General features: G+C 49.9%; 8 protein-coding genes across 8 annotated transcripts; 3 read left to right on the top strand and 5 right to left on the bottom strand.

Annotated features, from left to right (window-relative positions):
• Positions 1-487: 487 nt before the first annotated feature.
• M430DRAFT_22992 (hypothetical protein) lies at positions 488-1,849 on the bottom strand (the record flags this gene model as incomplete). Its single annotated transcript, XM_024864809.1, has 3 exons — positions 488-850; positions 899-1,660; positions 1,820-1,849. 3 exons carry the CDS (start codon positions 1,847-1,849, stop codon positions 488-490), a joined length of 1,155 nt encoding a protein of 384 aa, XP_024717168.1.
• Positions 1,850-2,410: 561 nt separating this feature from the next.
• On the top strand, positions 2,411-3,541 carry M430DRAFT_54134 (hypothetical protein; the record flags this gene model as incomplete). Its single annotated transcript, XM_024868443.1, has 3 exons — positions 2,411-2,711; positions 2,769-2,994; positions 3,049-3,541. The coding sequence occupies 3 exons, from the start codon at positions 2,411-2,413 to the stop codon at positions 3,539-3,541; spliced, it is 1,020 nt and encodes a 339-aa protein (XP_024717167.1).
• A 383-nt stretch (positions 3,542-3,924) lies between these two features.
• Positions 3,925-8,890, bottom strand: M430DRAFT_37516 (hypothetical protein). Its single transcript, XM_024867137.1, has 5 exons — positions 6,727-8,890; positions 6,137-6,453; positions 5,908-6,081; positions 4,612-5,860; positions 3,925-4,556 (listed from the first exon to the last, which is right to left on the bottom strand). The coding sequence occupies exons 1-5, from the start codon at positions 8,840-8,842 to the stop codon at positions 4,063-4,065; spliced, it is 4,350 nt and encodes a 1,449-aa protein (XP_024717166.1). The 5' UTR covers positions 8,843-8,890; the 3' UTR covers positions 3,925-4,062.
• Positions 8,891-9,296: 406 nt separating this feature from the next.
• Positions 9,297-11,139, top strand: M430DRAFT_109888 (hypothetical protein; the record flags this gene model as incomplete). Its single annotated transcript, XM_024861316.1, has 2 exons — positions 9,297-10,357; positions 10,410-11,139. The coding sequence occupies 2 exons, from the start codon at positions 9,297-9,299 to the stop codon at positions 11,137-11,139; spliced, it is 1,791 nt and encodes a 596-aa protein (XP_024717165.1).
• On the bottom strand, positions 11,043-12,661 carry M430DRAFT_70001 (hypothetical protein). The gene is made up of 2 exons (XM_024869469.1): positions 12,555-12,661; positions 11,043-12,504 (listed from the first exon to the last, which is right to left on the bottom strand). Exons 1-2 carry the CDS (start codon positions 12,638-12,640, stop codon positions 11,508-11,510), a joined length of 1,083 nt encoding a protein of 360 aa, XP_024717164.1. The 5' UTR covers positions 12,641-12,661; the 3' UTR covers positions 11,043-11,507.
• A 775-nt stretch (positions 12,662-13,436) lies between these two features.
• Positions 13,437-14,080, bottom strand: M430DRAFT_22987 (hypothetical protein; the record flags this gene model as incomplete). The annotated part of the gene is made up of 2 exons (XM_024864807.1): positions 13,437-13,988; positions 14,042-14,080. 2 exons carry the CDS (start codon positions 14,078-14,080, stop codon positions 13,437-13,439), a joined length of 591 nt encoding a protein of 196 aa, XP_024717163.1.
• Positions 14,081-14,634: 554 nt separating this feature from the next.
• M430DRAFT_37513 (hypothetical protein) lies at positions 14,635-15,714 on the bottom strand. Its single transcript, XM_024867136.1, has 4 exons — positions 15,155-15,714; positions 15,047-15,105; positions 14,933-14,997; positions 14,635-14,883 (listed from the first exon to the last, which is right to left on the bottom strand). Exons 1-4 carry the CDS (start codon positions 15,560-15,562, stop codon positions 14,831-14,833), a joined length of 585 nt encoding a protein of 194 aa, XP_024717162.1. The 5' UTR covers positions 15,563-15,714; the 3' UTR covers positions 14,635-14,830.
• Positions 15,715-16,044: 330 nt separating this feature from the next.
• Positions 16,045-17,626, top strand: M430DRAFT_109736 (hypothetical protein; the record flags this gene model as incomplete). Its single annotated transcript, XM_024861302.1, has 2 exons — positions 16,045-16,645; positions 16,695-17,626. 2 exons carry the CDS (start codon positions 16,045-16,047, stop codon positions 17,624-17,626), a joined length of 1,533 nt encoding a protein of 510 aa, XP_024717161.1.
• Positions 17,627-19,809: the final 2,183 nt, after the last annotated feature.

Genomic DNA, 19,809 nt, shown 5'->3' with positions numbered 1-19,809 from the left:
CTGGGAATGGCGGTATTAGCATTAAACTTTGACAAGGCAATGAAGTAATTCTTCAAAGAAAGTGTGGTCTTGCCCGCAAATGTGAGTTTGTTTTGATCTGAAGACAGTTCTTTCTACCTATCTCCTCTCATGTCCTTGTCCCGTTCCAGTAGCTCTGGGGTAATTTCTATTCTATATGAGTTTGTTTCCTATCCAGGCAATATGCAGTATGTCTATTGATGTTACAGATCCAAAGAACGCATATCAAGATAGATGCTGGAATGGACCAAGGTTGCCCAAATATACCCTTTCTATTGCATAATTTCATAACCGCTATCATACAAGCCAAGCTATCCCGGCATTTAAAACTAATAAATACATCTTCGCCCGCAGTTATTATTACTATCTTAGCCACTGACGAAAAGAAAGACGAGCAAGATAGATACTCGAAGTGTGGATTTCGCTTACACTTGCCAAAAAAAGACGCCCCCAAATTACAGCCCTCTGTCTAGTCAATGGTGCTTTTGATAAAGCTTTTTCTCAAACTTCCAAGTCTCCTCTTCAGTGCCGCTCCTACCTGTCGTCCAGTGGTGTTGCTTCTCCGCATTTCATTCTCGAACTGGGCGTACTTGAGGCTACTTCCGGTCGCTTCGCTCGGACCTGCACTGGCGGGACTCTTTGCACTGCGGGGACTATCTGCACTGTGTTGACGAGAAGGCGGCGGGGGTTTGCTCTTTGGGGTTTGCATCTCGTATGCGGAGGCCCCATCCGACGTGACTCGTCGATGGGCATTGGCCTCGTGGTCTTTCAGAGCCTTCTCGATTCGGAAGGATGGTTCTCCTTTCCCCTTGAGGTCATCGGGGAGATAGGTCTGCAGAGAAATCAACAATCGTCATGATGGTGTGGGAGTGGGACATACCACGCCCTCCCACCTCTTATAGGCACCACCAGCCGCATCCGGCTCCCTCATCAGATCGGCGCCCTCCTCATACTGCATTGGCTTACCATCTGGCCCTTCGAATCCGGGTGGAATGACGGCCGTGCCCTGCAGAGGCATATGTCTATCCAGCGCATCTCTGATATTCTCTCTTGGCGTGGCTCGAAGGGCCTCGGCATTCGAGGTTCGCAGAGCTTCAACTGGGGAGGTCTTCGTATTCATGTTCCGCGCCCGGAGAGTCGCATCATAGGGTCCCTCATGATGATAGGCTACTCCCATCGACTTGTCGAGAGCGTCGATGACATCCGCTCCAGGCATGTGCCGTTTTCTCAAATGCGGCGCTCGATAGGCCGTTTTGGTCTCCTTCCGCAGCTGATCGAGGGGTCGGTGGGACATATCGCCGGGGAACCTCTCCCCCAAGGAACTGCGCCTTCTTCGCTCTTTGGCAGCCTGAGTGGATTCTTCATGGCTTCTCCGGCTCGGTCCGCCGTTGGAATACCCACTTCCGTACACGCTGTGTCTGTAGTTTGCCCATGGGTTTGAAGGGTGGAAAGTGGGTTGTGTCGGACTGGCAGATGGTGGTGGTGTGGGATAGGCCGGTGGTGGTGAGGGATAGGTGGTTACCGTGCTGGTCACAGCTGGGGTTTTTGAAGCTGGTGCAACGGAAGATGTAAAATGGCTCCCAGGGCCAGTTTCCTGGCTTGGTTCAGGATCCGTTAAAGGATCCAGGAGGTATTTGCTGGCCTAGATAGACAGGAACATGAACGACATCAGCGAATGTGCTGCTGCACAGAACAGAGACGAACGGCAAGCAAGGCTCGAATCGAAGCCTTGGGGCAAGACAGGACTCAGACCCTTGCATGTGCAAGAATAGCCGTGCATAGATGTGTATGTATGACCTACCCATTCCTTATCCGCTACAGGAGAGTCCATATTGGGCGACTTGAGATCTGGAAAACTCGGGACGGCGGAGGGGAGGCAAGCGGTAAATAGGAAAAATAGGAGGCTTTTTCAACACCAACACGAGTATTTGTATGTCCAGTAATACTTCCCGAGTCCCACGGAGAGCTCGGGATAGCGGGGAGAGACGATACTGCAAAAAAGAGTTTAAAATAGATGCAAGGGGTTTCGCTTAGCAGGTGGACTGCGGAGGACGGGAGGGACACACGGCGACGAGACGTCATGCGAGAGATGGTTGAGCGCTTTTGCAGTTTGCGGATGCTTCGGAGAAGTTGAGAATAGACTGTGGTCTGGCCGTCTTGGTTGTGCTCGGAAAGTTTTTGAAACCTGAAAGAAAGAGAAAGCCTTCTTGTCCGGAGTGCCCTAGGTCCTATCCTATATGTAAGTAAGGTAAGGAGGAACTTGCTTGCTTTCGAGCCTCGACCCACACGGCTGACGTTGGGTGCAATCGACTGATCTCACTGATCTCTCTTTCGACCACATTACACGCAACACGGCCCAGTCGAGATCTCCCGGAAATGGAATGTGATAGGCATGGCACTCGTCGATTACTCTTCGTCTGGTGATGAAGCAGACGACGTCCACACGGTATCCAGATCCACGGCGTTGAAACGGCCACGTGAGGATAGCGACAACAACGACGACAACGACAACAACGACAACAATAAGCACAATAAGCCCTCGTCAGACTTGCCTCCTCTACCCTCCAAGTTCTATGATTTATATGCGTCGACCACCAGGGTGGGCACGCGGGATGACCCGAGTCTCCATGGTGGGAGAAAACGGGTCACCCCTCATATCGAGGGCAATTGGCCAACCCACCTATACATCGAGTGTAAGCCTCGACCGGCCCTCGCTGCGATGCTGATAGACCATGACTGACATAGTCGAGGGTATCCTTTAACCATAGAACACGAATCTCTGACCAGTTTGATCTCGACTTTGAAAGGTGCAATCCCCTCAGAGGGGTCCAAGATCCAATCGCTCTTAACGAGTGACCTGGGCGCTCCTCTACCCCTTCACGTTAGTCTTTCGCGGCCGATTGGCTTTGCGACCGAGCAGAGGCATAGATTCGTGGCCTCCTTAGAGCGCACTATCCGCTCAGCACGAATTCGACCGTGATTTTTGCCCCCCCATCTGATAACAGCTAGGCACGTGACTAATATCAGTAGTTTCGATATTACCTTCTCACGCCTGGACTGGGTTCCGAATTTCGAGGGGACCCGCTGGTTCCTAGTTCTCCGACTGAATGTGCCCGATTCCAATGGTTTGAATAGACTACTTCACGCTTGCAACAAGGTCGTACAAGAGCATGGGCAACCGCCCCTTTATACCAAGACTATCGAGAAGAACCCCCAACCAATGGAATCGTTCAAGAACGCCAGTAAAGTGTCTCGGCCTTTCGGATCAGACGTGGAAGGGAATAGCATGCAAGATGTCTCAGATGATGTCTCAGATGCTTTCCATATTAGTATCGCCTGGACCCTGGAGCCACCAAGCCTGGACCTGCTGAAGGCTACAGAGTCTACGGCAAAGGACCAATTCCAGGACGTCAAGAAAATGTTAGTCAAGGTTGAAGAAGTCAAGGCAAAGGTTGGAAATGTCGTGACCAACATATGTCTGCAAAATAAGGTACTGGAGGGGAAAGGACTGTTTGGATTATGATGTCAAACAACGAGGGAGCATTGGTCCCCAAAGTATCCAAGACGCTCAAGTATAATTCCTAAAGACCATGAAAGGGGAAGAATGAATTATCTGTGGCCTCGGGATATTTTGCTACCACAGATTCCACCCTCTGCTGGTAAAGTAGTGTAGAGTCTGTAATTCCCCTCGTCATTGCGGCCAAAGACTCTGTCCTGAGATGCAATACTGCCCTGGGAAATTGTTGCCATATGCGTATAGTATGTAGTCCCCGTAACAGAAGCTCGACGGCTCTATAGCACCCAGGCCTTGTCCCCAGTACTTCTCTATCCTTCCATCCTCCTACCCCATCACAAGTTTAAATCAAATCAGCATAATTTCCAGCAATGAGTTGAAGTTCAATACCACAAGATAACTCCGGCATTCCAACTTATAATTCCGAGATAATTTTCTTTCTAAATTAATCTCAACTACCTAGCAAGGAATTCGCCAAACCTCCCTGAAACATGAACCTAGACCAATATTTGTACATGCTGCCTGCCTTATTACAAGTATCCCAAGCCGCCCATCAGCGCAGCCAGATCCTCGCGCACCTCCTCGACATCCACTCCTACGCGTCCCGCAACCTCAACGCGTCTCTGACTGCCCAGCTCCATCCAGCGCATCAGCATGCCGCCATCGACGACGGTCCTACCACCCACCGTTCCGTCGGGCGCATCCTTACCCACTCTGTACGCTCGGGGATTCAAGCCGCATGCATGATAGAGCGTGTTCGTGAGGTGGCTGGTTAGTGTGCTGAGGCGTCGGTATTGGGCTTCTGATAAGGGAGAGAGGAGAGCGATGGAGCCCGTGTTGTCGCTCATGAGGATCTCGTATTCGGGAATCGTGGCATCGGCTGCTTGGTCCATGGCGTCCGGAGTCGCTGGGAGCATGGTTGCTGGTTTGGTGCGCGGAAGCAGTGTCATGGTGGTGGGCATGTGACCTCCGAGGGAAAAGGTGGTGCGGTGGAGTAGGAGATGGCCGTGGAGGGACTTGGGATCTAGAATATCATCAGTGCTGAAATGAATGAGAGGATGGGAGGAGACGAGACTTACCTTCCGGGTCGTATTGCATAATGTGCAGATTGCAATCTGCGTCGGCGACCACGATGTAGAGATCTTTCCCGTCCGGAAGGATATCAACTGCCATGACTTCCATGTTTCGAGCACTCTTGCCGAAGAGTATCATCTTATAAGGTTCTTCAGTATAGCCCGCAAACCAGACTCCTTTGACAGCATCTGCCATAACGCAGAGACCTGTCCCACCAAGTTGCTTGACAGAAGTCACGTAGCAATTCATGTCCATGAAAGCAACAGGTAACAGCGTCCCGTCTTCTTTCAGACCTCGGACCATACATTTTTGGCCCTGGGCCACAAGCATAAAGCCCTGAGTACCGACTTCAGAAACCGCAGTGATAGCTCCACGAGGTATCTCTTCCTTGGCAACAAGTTTGAGTCTCTTGTTGGTTTCTGGCCGATCCGGCTCTGGTACTACCGTGACAACGTCGTATACATAAAGACGGCCTTTAATCGCAAGATCTTCACCCTTGGACAGAGCTGTCCCGACAGTGATCAACTGTTTTCGTTCATTTGTGGACTCTGAAACCTCAAGATTCAGCGTCTTGATACACATGACCATCTCGCAAGGGTCTAACTCGACGGTGTCGATGACAGTCCAGTTTATCGGGCTGACTAATTTGAGGAACCCTTTCTCCGTGGTCGGTTTGAAAGAGATATCTTCCCGTTGCCACTCACGATGGTGGTCATCGTCTTTCGGCAGCTCAAACTCGGTTCCAATGCTGGTGCCAACGACATAGGTCTCCATAGGTGGATGATAGGCGATGGCATGTACGGCTTGGCCAAGCTCGACTTTCTGTAATGTCATTCCAAGTTCAAAAGACGTATTGGGAGGCAGCTGTGAGACTCGAGCTACGCCGTTTATGTCTGCATAGATGAAGCCTCTGTCACAGCCCGCGGTGTGGAAGCTGCTCATGCCTCTGACGCCAGCCCCTTGCAAACCGATGACCTTTGGTATGCTCTTAGAGCTCTTAATAACGAAACTAGGCGAGCCACCAGGGAGGAAGACGGTACTATACCCGCCTAAGTTCGAGATGGCACGCATTGGGTTGTTTCTGGATCCGGATGTATTTTCTGCGGTCTCTGCAGCAGAAACCTCGGGATTCTCAGCTAAATGAGGATTGGTTAATTTGAGGAAGTGTAAGGAAGATGAGAGAGTTTTTGGTGTTGTGGTGGAATCTGTCCGGAAGGGTTCATATATCGTGAGATCGTCATTCGATGCGCGCAACTAAGAGAAGTCAGTCTAAGCTCAGGGGTTTTTACAGTGACACTCACAATAAGGTAAGGGGATTTCGAGACCGCATCGCCAAGATCAGCGACGAGTATTTCTGTTAAAGTCTCGCGAGCTGCTGACCTCCTGGCGGCATAATCTGCTGAAAGTACCGGAGGTACAAAACATAAGCCTTCTGCAACGTAGACAGCTTTAGAAAGATCGGGTAATGCATAGATCTGGAGGGATTTTGATTAGCCTGTTGGCTCCAATATTTCGCAGAAAGTAACTCACGTGCAATGCACCCCCGGCGCTCAGCAAGAACATCATAACATTTTGTCCATTCTTTTGCTCCTTGCCAGACTGAACACTTGCAAAGACACCCGTGGTATCGGAGTATAAGCAGCCGGCAAGCCATTTTGTTGCGAGTAGAGCGTCATCCTCTCTTTCGATCTCTTCAAGCTCGTTGTTGTCATCGCACTGAGCGACGAAGATACTGGAATCGTCTCTTAACAGCAGCAAGAAAGGATCCGCAAAGCCGGCGCTGATTATCTTCGGTTCTGCTCCTGTATCATCGTCATACATTGGTAGTATCTGCGCCAAACCAAGATCTACAAATCTCTAGGTCAGCTGTCCATTCTCGACAAACTTAGGCTTGGAAACAACATATCGCAACGGCAGCTGGCATATAGGCATATTGGTGGTAAACACTTTGATTGATGCTATTGGACATGATGTATTCCCAGATAGCTCCCTACAAAGCAGAGCAAAAGTTGAAATGTATTGAGAGGCCCATGTAGAACGGCCATGTCTCCAGTTATCGGCACAGTAGATTTCCAATACAGAAGGCAACAAATATGCTTGAGGGAAAGAAGGCAACTTACCACCATCGTAACTCCTGACCTCAGATTTCAGCACCTGAATGACACGCATGCCATTACCCAACGTTCCAGCTTCTATCGTTGAACCGGCTGCAGGGTCAAATTCTGTTCCCGTGAGAGCCTCAAAACCAGCTGCTGTTAGTGCATAAACGTCAGACAGTTCAGCAGCATCGGTTGATGCTTTGGATACTATCATGAGTCTATCATACTGAGAATCAGCAGCGTAATCCCCATTCATGGCTGATTTTTCTTTGTCAACTTGTAGGCCTTTAGGTGTAGGCCTCTTCGCACTCATAGTCCATATACCACGGGCTTCAGGGAACTCAAACCGGCCAATGACTTTTGGCTGAATGTTCCGGTGAATGACTGCAAGGGAGCCAGCTTTGTCTCTACCTGTTGCTGCAACCAATTCTAAGTCACTTGTTACTCCGCTGGCGTTGGTCATATCTTCACTGGTCGGATAGGGACCAGGCTTTCCGAATGTCATATCTATAATAGGGGCAATGCTTTCCAGCGTATCATGTATCCGAAAGACGTAATCCCCAGCCTTGCTATTGGTAGAATCCAATTTATCCACGCCGTTCGTTGCTGCGGCTTGTGTAACTGATGGGCCGTCGCCGTATAAATCATCGTCGCCATCATCTTCGTCGTCCTCTTCATCAAGAAGCGCCTCGTCTTCCCCATCGAGCAATTCGAGCCTGGATTTTCGACGAGACGTCTGACCCGTCTTCCGACTCCATCCCAGAACGACAGAATCAGCGTTCTCACTACCCACGAACAAGGTATTCGATCCCAGAGAGCTTACGGATGACGGTCTAGCTGCAATTATAGAGCCACCTGCCTCGCTCGAGACTCGTCTGATGCTTAAACCAGAAACTGATCTTCCATCCATGCGGAAACTCAAAATAGCAAGAGTACCATCGTGGAGAATTATGAGCATCTCCCCATTATCGATTGAAAGTTGCTCAATTGTACAGCCTTCCAAGCGCATTTCCAGATCCGACTGATCAACGAGACCAAACGAGGTACATTGCTTGGCGAACATATTAACTCCAACCCCATTAGCTTTGCCGGCTTGATCTATATGTATGACCTCGTTACCACCCACAAGAAGGGCGCCGCCTATAGGCGGAGGCAATGGAATCACTCTGAATAAATCGTAAGGCAATCCGCCCACGGACAGGATGGTTGTTGATGCTCTCTGATGAAGATCAAGGGTAAAAACCATGTACGTTAAATGATCCTTCCGTTCATAGAGAAGGGAGGATGATGGTGATAATGTCGAGGATAGAATGCCGAATGTTGGCTCGCGGTATTCGTGCAGGAACGCAAGATGTATCGGATGAATAAGATTGGGGTCCAAGGAAGATAACCGCAACACAAATGAGGAGCTGTAAGGCGTTTCTGGTTTGCTGCTATCCCCATTGGGTGTTTTCAAGGCGGTTTTATCAGCAGGTCGCGGGCCATCTAGTTCTTCATCCCAGTCATCCATGGTAACATCTTCATCCCCTTGCTTGAAAGGCAGGATCGCGAGATTTCGCGCCCCAAATTTGAGAGCTGCACATCTGCTACCCGGATCTGCAGTCAGGTAGTTCACGCAATCGCTGAGATTCGGTGCCCATGGGCTTCCTTGGAGTTCATCCTGCTCGTAATAATGTATCGAAATCGTCGATATTCCCGGTCGTTCTGGGTCCCATTCAACCAGACTGAGTTTTGCATCGCGGAAACCCACCAGCAGTGCTTCACCTCCTGATTTCGAAGACGTAGTCTTAATGCGTACCAACGACGTGACTGTGCCGGATAATGTGTATTCTGCTACCAGGACGAGCTTCGTTTTATGCGCGCGTTCAGAGCGGCGCAGCGCCGAATCGACACCCAGGAAAGACGATTCCAGCCCTTCATCATCGTTGACTCTCGTGTCACAGATATCGCCTTTCTTCGCAGATGAGGTATCGGTCTCTGTTGAGCCTTCGACTTCGAAAGATATGGTCTTAGTGGAAAAGATCTGGAGCAAGGAGGTTTTCGCGACGACGAGGTTGTTGGAATCTGCGGATAGGAATGGTAGACTTAAAGAGTGTGTGACAGCTGTGGGAGGTGTCAGCTCCGTATAGCATTGCATTATGGCCGTTGTAAGGACATGGAAACCAGGGTGTCTTCAGGAAGGGCCGTGATGGGATTCTGAGCTTGAGGCTCAAGGTCGCGTCGATCTGATGTTTAGCGGCGGGCAGCTCAGCAGAAGCAGGGGACCACTGAAACTTCACAAACAAGCTACACTTCAGCTACGTCAGAGCCACAGAGCCTTCGAGGATTCTTCAAAAGATAGCGTTCTACTACCTCAATGCCAGCTTTGTTGTACTCTTAACAATACGCGCAACGTAATTTTGGTGGAAGAGAGAGTTTTCTACTGCGGACCGGTATGTTTGCTGTGTACTTGGGAGCTCGAGCCACTGCTCGGGAATGCAGTCACGCAATGAAGTATTATGCTGACCGTTCGAGCGCCTTAGATTAGATCCGGTCAATCAATCGAATTCCGTGAACAGACGAGAGCCTGTGCAGCGCCATAGTTCGACAATATGGCGCTCATTCAGATGGCATTCACATGGGTGGCGTACGCTGTCGCGGTGGCGCTCGTAGCTCTCATTGCGGCCATCTTCACATATACATACCAAACCCCGCGGGACCGATCAGCGCTGGTATCCACTGTCGCGATTTTTACCTTGACCTGCTTACTGGCAACGGTTTTACTCCTGCCAGTTGATATAGCGCTCGTTAGTTCTACGACATCTTCGAAGTTGGGCGCAAAGAAAGACTGGGCTACGCCAAGGACAGTAGACAACATCCTGTTGACCCTCAAAATCGTCTATTATACACTCTACAGTTTGGATGCCGTCCTCTGCCTTCTGGTTGTGCCCTTTACATATTTCCTCTACGAAGAATATGACGATGTTGATGCCGAGGAAGGTAGACAGACCTTCCGTCAACGATTCTTTGGAGCGTTGAAATATACCATGATATTTGTCGCGCTCGTCATTATTCTGTTTATTATTGGTTTCTTTGTGCCTGTAGCGAGGGACCGCAAAGAAGCACACCTGGATCTCGATTATTTCAAGCGCCTTTTGGCCGAGAATCACGGAGAGCGGGCCTTGACATTTGCCCTTGGGCTCCTTGTATCGCTGGGCACTCTACTATACGTGTTGTACACTGCTTCAGGTTTGGCACTTCTGCCAATCTCCTTCATCAAATCGGCTCCATCAATCAGCGCCCCGCAGCTTTCCGAGAGCACGGCTACAGCTCTCGCACAGAATCGAGAAAGGCAGCGTCAGCTTGAGGCGCGCAATATAGGCCGTGAAGGTAGGCTTCCTGCCAAAGATCAAAGAGAACTCGAGGCCTTGGTTCGAGAAGAACGCACTCTGGTCCGTCGGCTGCGTCTTGCTGCAGAGGCTCAGGGCGAAGGAAAGAGCTTTATTGTCAGAGCTTGGACTAAATTTTGTGCTGTCTTCCGGCCTATTAAATTACTTGGAGGAATCCTCCTGCTCATATTCTCTGTTATTATATGGGTTTCGATGTTGATCACTGGCATCGACAAGGCCAAGAATTCCATCTGCAAGCAGCATTGTGGCTACATTCTGGGAAGGTAACCGCTTTCACACCCCTCTTAGTCCGCAGGTAGCTGACGTATACTCTAGTATTAATGTCTTCCAACCACTCAACTGGATTTTTGTTCAAGCTTCAAAAGTCTTCCCAGTTGACTATGTACTAATGGCATTATTGGTCCTGTTCTTCTTCAGCAGTTCCGTGGTCGGTATAGCCAGCGTTGGAATCCGATTTCTCTGGGTCAGGCTCTTCGAGATTCGCAAAGGGCACACGTCTCCTCAAGCTCTTCTTGTGGCTACCGTGATGTTGACATTGATCATGCTCGCGATCAATTACTCGATTACCATGATTGTCGCACCTCAATACGCTATCTATGGCGCCCAGACATTCTGCGGGAACCCGCCACACCACCCAGACGATCAACCAGACTGCTCGAATCATCCCGAATTGGTCAAGCCGTGTAGCGAGCTCTCGTCTGACTACGGATCAAAGAATGTCTGTACTCCTAGTGTGGCATCTACGTTCCTAAATCGGGTAACTTTTAACTTCCCGTTCTTTGGAGCCCTGGCTTTCTGGGCCCAGTTTGCTTTCTTGGCAATCTTCCTCATTGTATTTTCCACGGCTCTCTTCCGCACCCCGAAAGTCAACATTAGCCAGCTGGATGCGGATGCAGAGGCTGATGAGGAGGAGGGTCTCCTTGCTAGCACAGGTCGCAGATTCGGTGCGACGTGGCAAGATATCCGCGGCAAGGCCAAGAAACCCAGCGCCGGTGCTGCAGGCCGTGGTATTCGTGGCGAAGACCTCCACGAAGATGACGATTGATTGTTTGATTAGGGATTAAATTGTACTTGGGTGGTTTCTCTCTGTCTGTGTATACATAGGTGAAATTGGTCGGCGTATTGGATGCATATGGATGTAGGAGGCGTTATGGAAGTCGGGCGATGATATACGGGCCTGGCATGTAATCAAAATGCATTGTATGTATACGTTGATTTCCCTCAAAGGTTTGGGAATTCTCTTGGCGTCTCTGGTTTGAACCCGAAAATGTAACACAGTGGTTCAAATGATTGTCAGTTCACATGATCATAACCTAGGATGCATCTTGGAGCTGTAGAGGGTGTTAAAAAGGGCTCTAATTTCTGTGTTGGTATATGGCAGTAACAGTAAACATTCAAGAAAAACCTGGGCGTTCAATTCGGTTTCTTAAACTTCGTCCACTTGTGTCCTCTCTCCTCCCAACCAACATCAGGCCCCATGTGTCCCTCCTTCCAACAATTCGCACAATATAGATCTCCATCACAGCCCAGACACTTAACCGTAGCATCATCCTGGCATATGATACACCAAGAATCAATCTCTTCATCCGTGTACTTCTTCATCACTCCCTTCACAGGTTTGGCTGCTGGCGCAAAGGTTGGTGGTGATGGTAAACCAAGCTCGTTCGGTGTGCCCAGGCCTCTGAGTGCTGCCATGCGAGCAGTGATATCCGATTCGAAATCCAGCGATTTCCTAGTTGGCTCCGTTTCTGTCACGGTTGGCTCGGGAAGTTCTGAGGGAGCGGACGGTAGTGAAAGGGATTCCTCGTCTTTCCCCTTCTCTAAAGACTCCAGGTTATCCTCTTGGTCGCTAGACTCATTTCCTCGTTCAAGGTTCACTTCGTCCAGCAGCCTCGCGATGATATCTTGGACCTCACGTGATTCATTCTCAAGCCCTGAGTTCTGGGCTTGGTTTCGATCTCCATCCTCTTCATCTAGAGCGAACACCGACATATCCAGATCACTTGTGAGGACATTCTTTTCTGACTTATCACTCCCATCCCTAGAACCATTTTCGACCTCTCTGGACGAGGAACCGGGCTGATCTTCATTGCGGGGTAACGCACTCTTGGCTTCATCAAGTAACTGCTGGATATCATCAGGATCATCTGGATTCAGCGTCCATTGATACTCAGGGCCTAGTTCGGCAAGAAGATCATCGAGACTTTGCTCGTCGGGGTTCAGGGGATTGCGCAGAGGGTCTGGATCCTCGGCGAGGCTTTGACTGGGAATTTCTGCAGCGGGTGTCGCGCGGGACGATTCTGGGGCGGGTGATGGCGAAGATGTACCATTTCGGAGACTTCGTAGACGGGCTGATAGGTCTGTTTCTGGTGTTGCCTCCCTTGAATGCAGGTTCAATAGTGTCTGTGGTCTATCAGCACCGTTAGCATGTGACCAGGCAAACTGGGAGGCTGAGTCTACTTTGAAGGGTCAAGCTGGATGCTTGACTTTTTCAGTGCATTAAGCCGATCGAGAAGATGTTGGTCATAGCTCGGCGGGGAAGTCATTTCAATTTTGATTTTATAATGGGAGTGGTTGGAAAGTGTTTGTATTCAGCTCAGCTTCAGTAATTACACCAACTCGCGAAATCCAAGGCTGCAATTCAGCCTTACAGCCTTGCGATGGGAACCTCAAAGTCCCAACATCTTGTCCAAACTATATCTGTAGCATCAGATCCTACTTTGCCCTCTTCAAAAGCACGTTCTCCTTTAAATGGAGACAGAAGAAGCTCTTGGTAATCCAAGATTTCTACGGGATAAAGCAATTTTGTCAGAAGAGGCTCAGTGACACACGATAAAAACCATCTTCTGGCTACTGTGCCTGAGGGCTCGTCTGGTTCATAGTGTAACCTCAAATTGATGGATTTGATGGAATTTTGCGGGTATGTCTCGAACCCAGCTCTCTTGTCCGACAGGCGTAGGGTTCGACAGAAAATCCTGCTATGCTTTCATATCAGCTTCAGGCTAAAGTGATGATGTAGGTCAAGCGTAGAGAACTTTGGAAGTCTTTTCAGAGAGAAGATTATGTTTCATCTTGACCGGACGTCAAGCCAGAGGAATCTCACAGCAAGCTGCGGAGGCCCTGGTCTTACGCCCAATTCTGACTAAGGATGACGATACTATGATTTTCATCATTTGACTTCGGAGGAGATAAAAGCTATGAAAGTACTCACCAACATACGATTGTCGATGAAACCTCCGGAACGCATGGAGGTCAGCAACATTCCCGCTGCCCCTCTTTTATTGTTGCAAGGCATGCCGAATGAATTTCGGAATGATTTGTTGCACAAGGTCAAGATGTGTCTCAACCTTCATAGTCGTCGTAAGAGATCTTCCTCCTCTGCGATGGTTGGTTCGTGGCAAGAGCGCCGCTACTCTGTTCGTCATAATCCAGGCTTTCCATTCCCGAATCTACCTTGTCCCACGTCCTCTTTCTCAAATCAGGTTTTATCTTCTGCTTGAAGAAGCCTTTCTGTTTTGCTTGTTGTGCTTTTCTTGCTTTCCTGCTCAACTTTTGCTCGTTCTCCAACGGCGGAGGTGTAGCAACCTCCAGTACGTTGTTGTCCCCGAGCTCGCCTTCTTCGAACCGTTCCTTATCATTATGTCCTTCAAAACTGGATGGCCTCGCTTCCTCAGCACGTCTTCGGTCGCGTAGTAAAGCTTGAATTTCGGAATGTCGAAAGATCGCAATTTGACTGTCCGTAAGGGTACGCTTCACTCCATCTGCGTAATACCCCAGCTCATCTTCTTCTATCTCCTCTGCATATTCTTCTTCGACAGGACCCAGAAAGTGTGTCGAGAAGTGGTTCACAGACGTCGCGTCGAAATGGGCGGCATGGAAACTAGCAAGGTCCTCCTACAGATCTATTGTCAATATGGAAGAGCTGTATGCAATACTGTATAACGTACTAGTGAGATATCTGGTGCTCTTATGGCAGCTTCTCCCATTCTGGAGGCTGACGAGGGTACGGAACGTGCAACTGTGGCATGGCTGTTGCAGAGAAAGGAACTTCCAACATGGAGCGACGTCAATACGGTAGGCGATTAATAACTCTTGCCTACCTAAACACGAAATCACGTGCCAAATTGTTCGGCCACGAGCAACTAGTTGTCTGAAGACGGCAATGATAGATAGGTAGAGAACACTTGCATTTCATAATCCTTGACGCACAATTGAGCATTTCCTTTAGATCCAACCAAGTTCAGCGCAGTCCCGAGCTTGTGAATCTAGACAACAAATATCCATTATCAGAATCAACTCGGGATCCTATTTATCCTACACGCATTTGGGGCGAGCTTCGGGTTCCTGCGTCAGCCTTTCTTTGAGGATGAAAGTCCAATATGGCAATAGATGGCTCGTGATTATCTTCGATGAGTATGGAGTAGGTATGCGTATATAGAGTTTTCCCGTAAACCTCTCAGGATCGAGTGCTAGTCACCTCTTCCTTCTGCCAGTTCCACATCGCTCAAAGGAAGTGACGGGTAAAAAGAAATATATCACTGGGAATAATACGTGATGTAGGAGGCGGGCTCGCATTTGGGTATCTTGTAAGAATAAATAGAAAGTCGGCCTGCCTGCCTTACTCCGTCCACCAAACGCCTAATGATTAGCAAGCCCTTAAACTGTCGCAAATGCTATTCCAGCTCCGGGCCAAAATGATGCGAATATACCGACTGATTTTCCAGGTGGTGACCCGATCAGCGACTCAATAATGCGAGCGCTTTCTGAAATGCCTGAACTACCTCGACATCTGTGCCTCCAGTTAGTCAAAAACCTTACCGTTAGCCCTCGAAACTCACAATGCATCTTTTTCTGCTCCAGCCTTTGCTCGGATAGCTGCACATATCGTTCTCGAGTTTTCAAACTAGGAGGTTAGCTGGGTATAAGAGAAAGGTCCATCATCAATTGCTCACCGCTTCCATGCTCTGTCATTGTCCCGCTGAGCTGAAGCTTCGGCCCAGTAGAAAAAAGCCTTCAAGGCATATTAGCATAGGTTGGAAAACGATGCTAGCCTAGCTCACCTTAGAGAGCTTTTCAAACTCCAAAACCAAGTCATCCTCCACTTTGTTTGCATCTATCATGGCATTCTCGTATCGCTGTTCAAACTCTGTCCAGTCCATCTTTGGCACATCGGCAGTCGAGTTATGATCCGAATCTTTATCCATGAACTGGTTATCATCCTCAACTAATTGGGCCGGGCCATTAGAAGGAGGTCCTTGTGGCCCGGTTTGTTGGTCCACGGAATGGAACCCTCCTGGTCCGTTTACTCTTCCATCCCCTAAAACATTGTGTGGGTTGGGTGATGGGACCTGAATTTCCTCTCCAAGCTTGCCCAGGCCCTCAGGATCTGGTAGCTCTTTCTCAGATTTAGTTTCACCCTTCGTTGGACTGTTCTGGCGTCGAGTATTTGGTGCGATTTCGACGCCCATGTTGGTTTGATGAGGAGTTTCCGGTGGAAATCGTGATGTTGACATGGCAGAGGACGGAACAAAACAATCTTCAAACTGTGATGCTCTGTATGAAATGGTAGACGAAGCCTATTTGTTCCACTACTATTTGAGGTACTCAAGGAGTAAAAACGTCGCTGTTGCGAGTTGTCCAAGTTGCGAAGTCAAGCGCGACTTCGGGACGTGGGGAATTCACGCTATCACCTGACTGATAACGTTATCACAAGCGAGACTCGATACGGTACTGGATGTCCTCGAGATCCAGCCTTATATTATCATACCGCGACAACCTTCCGCGACATGGTCTCCCTATGAGATAAAATCTCCCCTCTGATATCTATATCGAATGCGCGCTATGCAGCGTTCTTGCAGTCCAATACTTACCCCAATTTCCTCGATCACTGAGAGATAACTACATTTCTCTGACCAGCCTCGATACTCCGAGCCTTCCTAGGCTGCTCGAGATGCAGTGTGATATCTGCTTTAGAACTGGCGGACAGAGACTGCCATTTTTATGCCCGACTGATGCCAGAAATCGACTTTATGAGCCTCGAATTCAGCACGCTCGGGTGCTGGTGGAAAAGGATGCCCTCGACCAGCAGATAACGGCCCTTGTTGCGTCACAGTCGAAAGGTGTTGAGCAGAATGAAAACGGCCCTGCAGTTTCTCGACAAGACATCTCCGAGATACTGGCTGAAAAAGAACAGGCTGTGGATAGGACACAGCAAATCATCGCACATGCAGATGAGTTGCGGATCAAAGTCGAGAAAGCCAGGGAGGAAATAGCCAAGAAGAAGGCCATCATCGAACGCAGAAAGTCGGAATTAGCCGCTGCATCAAATGGAGCTGAAGCCCGGAGAACGAGACAAATCGAAGAGGTTGAAAAGTCCATTCGTATGAGCAAATACAAATGGAACCAGACGCATGCTGTTACTGCATCATCCCGGGCCTTCCTTTGTGGCGAGGCTGCCAAATTATATGGACTTCGATGGGTCAGGAAGAACGGCGGCTTAGAGGAATATAAGATTGGCGGGATAGGAATCATTGATTTGAGGGCAATGAATAGTAAGTTCGTCCCCAGATCATATGAGACAGTACTGATTCCATCATGTAGCCGCAAGCCCAGCCCAGATTTCAACGGCTTTATCACACATCGTACATCTTCTGATACTGTCTACACATTACCTAGCTATTCGTCTTCCAGCTGAGATAACTCTTCCTCATCGAGACTATCCTCTACCCACTATATTCCCTCTAGCCTCATCGTACAAATACACAAATGTGCCCTTCCCCGGCACGACGCCTGCACAATCCTCCAACAATAGTCCCACAGCATCAAGGCATGTTGAGCAGTCAAATCAACCACGTCCCCGGCCACTATTTATCACGAAGCCACTCCCGATGCTTTCTACTGAAGACCCAGCCGGTTATTCCCTCTTCGTCGAAGGTGTGACCCTTCTGGCGTATGATATCGCCTGGCTATGCAAAAGCCAAGGTATTCCTGTAGGAGAGAGTAGCAGCTTTGAAGACATCTGCAACATTGGAAGGAATCTCTTTAACCTACTTATTGGCTCACAGTCCCGCCCTCCTATTGGCCGAGTGCCATCTGCCCAGTCCACACCTACAAGAGGTGGTCGAGACGAGAGCGAGGGAGAGGACAAGAAGACTACTTCTAGCTCCATTATGGGAAGATTTTCTCATGGCACGGCACATTCATTCCTCGGAAATGCGGATGGCACAGAATTCATACGGAGTTGGAAGCTGCTGAGTCCCATGAAGCTTGCTGACAAGTTAAGAACGAAGCTCCTCAGCGAAGTAGCCAACGCAGAATGGGAGGTGCTAGACCAGGATGCCTGGACCATTGACGATGAGATGGGCGATGACGGAGTAGTTGTTGGGGCTAGAAGGGAAGGAGGGAGGGGCTTGGGTCTGGGCATGCAAAGTTTCATGAGTATGAAGACAGTGATGGATGCGGTAGAGATTGTTGGCGGTGCTGGCGAAAGAAGGCCTGGGACTAGCGGGTGGACAAAGTTGAAACCCAGGTAAAGGTGGGTACGGGTCTCTACAGGGCTGCAGGGCTATAGCCCATAGGGCTACAAGTCTCCAGATCTACAGATCTACAGGTCATTCGGAGTTTTGGATTTCTGGAGGTTGCTGGTCGACTGTGGGTAGATTGGACAACAATTCACTGGGAAGTTGCTGATCTCTTGATTGTGATACCCGTGTTTCCGGGTTTGCGGGCCTTTGTTGAGAACTGAGTCTTACAGATACTGAGATGTTTTTGGGTACTTCGAAGTTCCAGGATCACCGCCCTTCGTGGATGCTTCAAGATCCAGTTATGCCCCAATTGTTGAGGATTCCGGTCAGTGGCGGTGCCATATTTTGAGGGCCTTTGTCCTCTTACTGGTTTTCGACAATTGGAGTGCTGTCAGGGAATGACGCGCGGCAGATCTTTGAGTTTCTTTCGGAGTCGAGAGCTCTCAGGCCAAGACTTTACGTAGTCCTTTTGCCTGGTGAGAGCGATTGGGCAGTTCTCCGGAAGTTCACGCCCACAAGTGCCCACACAGTGGCATTCTCCAGGCCAAGGTCGGCCTCTGACCTCACGGGAACAACAACTCATAGGACACGTGAGATTTCCCCTGCTCCCCCAGAAGCTTGTGGGCGGCGGTTATTGTCTGGGCGACGGGCGGACGTGGCACGAGTCAGGTGTGTTATGCTCGAGTTGCTGGCATGGCTGGCTCAATCCGAGAGCACGGTACGGGTCCGGCAGCGTTCCTGAGCAGAGGGCCTTTCGACGGCAGCCCTCCGTGGCTGGGATTGGAAACGTCTCCACGGAACACAAGGACCAAAGATTCGCGTCCCCACACGGCCTGAATGTCGGCCTCTCTGGCCGTGGCCAGACCGCCAGACGACGAGGATCACAGAGGGAAAGCCATTCCCACCGCGCCTTGGTCCCTGGAAACCCACTTGCGTTCCGACAAGGCAGAAGGGGCCGACAGATCGCTGGGATCTCTTGCTGACGAAAAGGGGCCGTGTTGGCGACGATGCGCGTGGATGCAATGCGCGTGGAATCGCGGATGCTTCGTCGCCCAATAATGATCCGCCTCAGCGATGGTCCCGAGCGAGTACTCCGTAGAAAGCGGGAACTTGAGGGCGTCGCCAGAAAGGCTATCGCCGACTCGCCTTTACCTTAGGCTTTGGCCTTGGAGGCTTGGAGAATAATGCGGGATAAAATTTTCCTTCCACATTCTGACGTTTTGCTGATCACTTGTTCTGGCTGCACAAACTCGGCATTATTAGTTAAGCAGCTTCACAGTAGTTATCCAATCCAAATGCGTACATAAAAATAATTGAGGCTGTGATTCCAGGCTTAGTGTGTCCGCTCCGCACAAGACTCAAGTATCTTGCACTGACCGACAGACTTACGGAGGATACCAGGTACAAACAGTCAGTAGTTACTAGTTAGGTACCGTCTTACCGACGACCTTCCATGATTCCTTTACGTGGGCCCTATCAGCGAATCCTGTATTATCATTCGCTTCTAAATTCGTCCCGGCGGAGTCAGCACTCTACTACGGAGTAGTCGTGGATCACGGACCATGGTTGACCTGTCCGACGTCCGCTACCAAAGCCACAAGTAGTTGACGAGCCTGTTCAACGTTTCATCCACACAGGAAAAGAACCAGAGAACCACCGCCCATCGCGATCCAGAGGCGGCCACAAGACAATAACCCACTGCGAGAACAACGGCCTGCCTAGGTGGTGGAGATATGGCGATTTCCGCGGTCAGGAAGAGGGCAAGTAGTGGGCTGAAACACGTGGAAGTCATAACATAACACGGCGGCGGAGGGGCGATGGCAATCCACCTCACGATACTTCCGCCATGGCGACCCCATGGTCTACGGAGTACCAGCCTTACGATGCCAAAACTGTCGTATCGCGATGCGAGCGCCTTCCGCCGCTTGCCACTGCTTGCAAGTTCGTGGCTCCAATCTGATGGATGGCTTTTAAAGTTGCGACATTCAACGGGACGAGCGACTCTCGAGACCAAGTCCGAGTAGCTCTCGTCCTATCGTGCAATAGGATTTAGGTCGACGTGCAGTACCGACTGGCATCGGGTGTAGTGTCGTAGAAGGTTCAACCTCATGTGGGTATTGTGATGAAAGCCCCTGGCCAGGGTTCCAGGAACAAGAAACCCGGCCACTCAGCTCGCGCAACGCATATCCACA

Source organism: Amorphotheca resinae (genome assembly GCF_003019875.1).
Source record: "Amorphotheca resinae ATCC 22711 unplaced genomic scaffold M430scaffold_13, whole genome shotgun sequence".
NCBI classification, from domain to species: domain Eukaryota; kingdom Fungi; phylum Ascomycota; class Leotiomycetes; order Helotiales; family Amorphothecaceae; genus Amorphotheca; species Amorphotheca resinae.
This window is presented reverse-complemented; position numbering and strand designations above follow the sequence as displayed.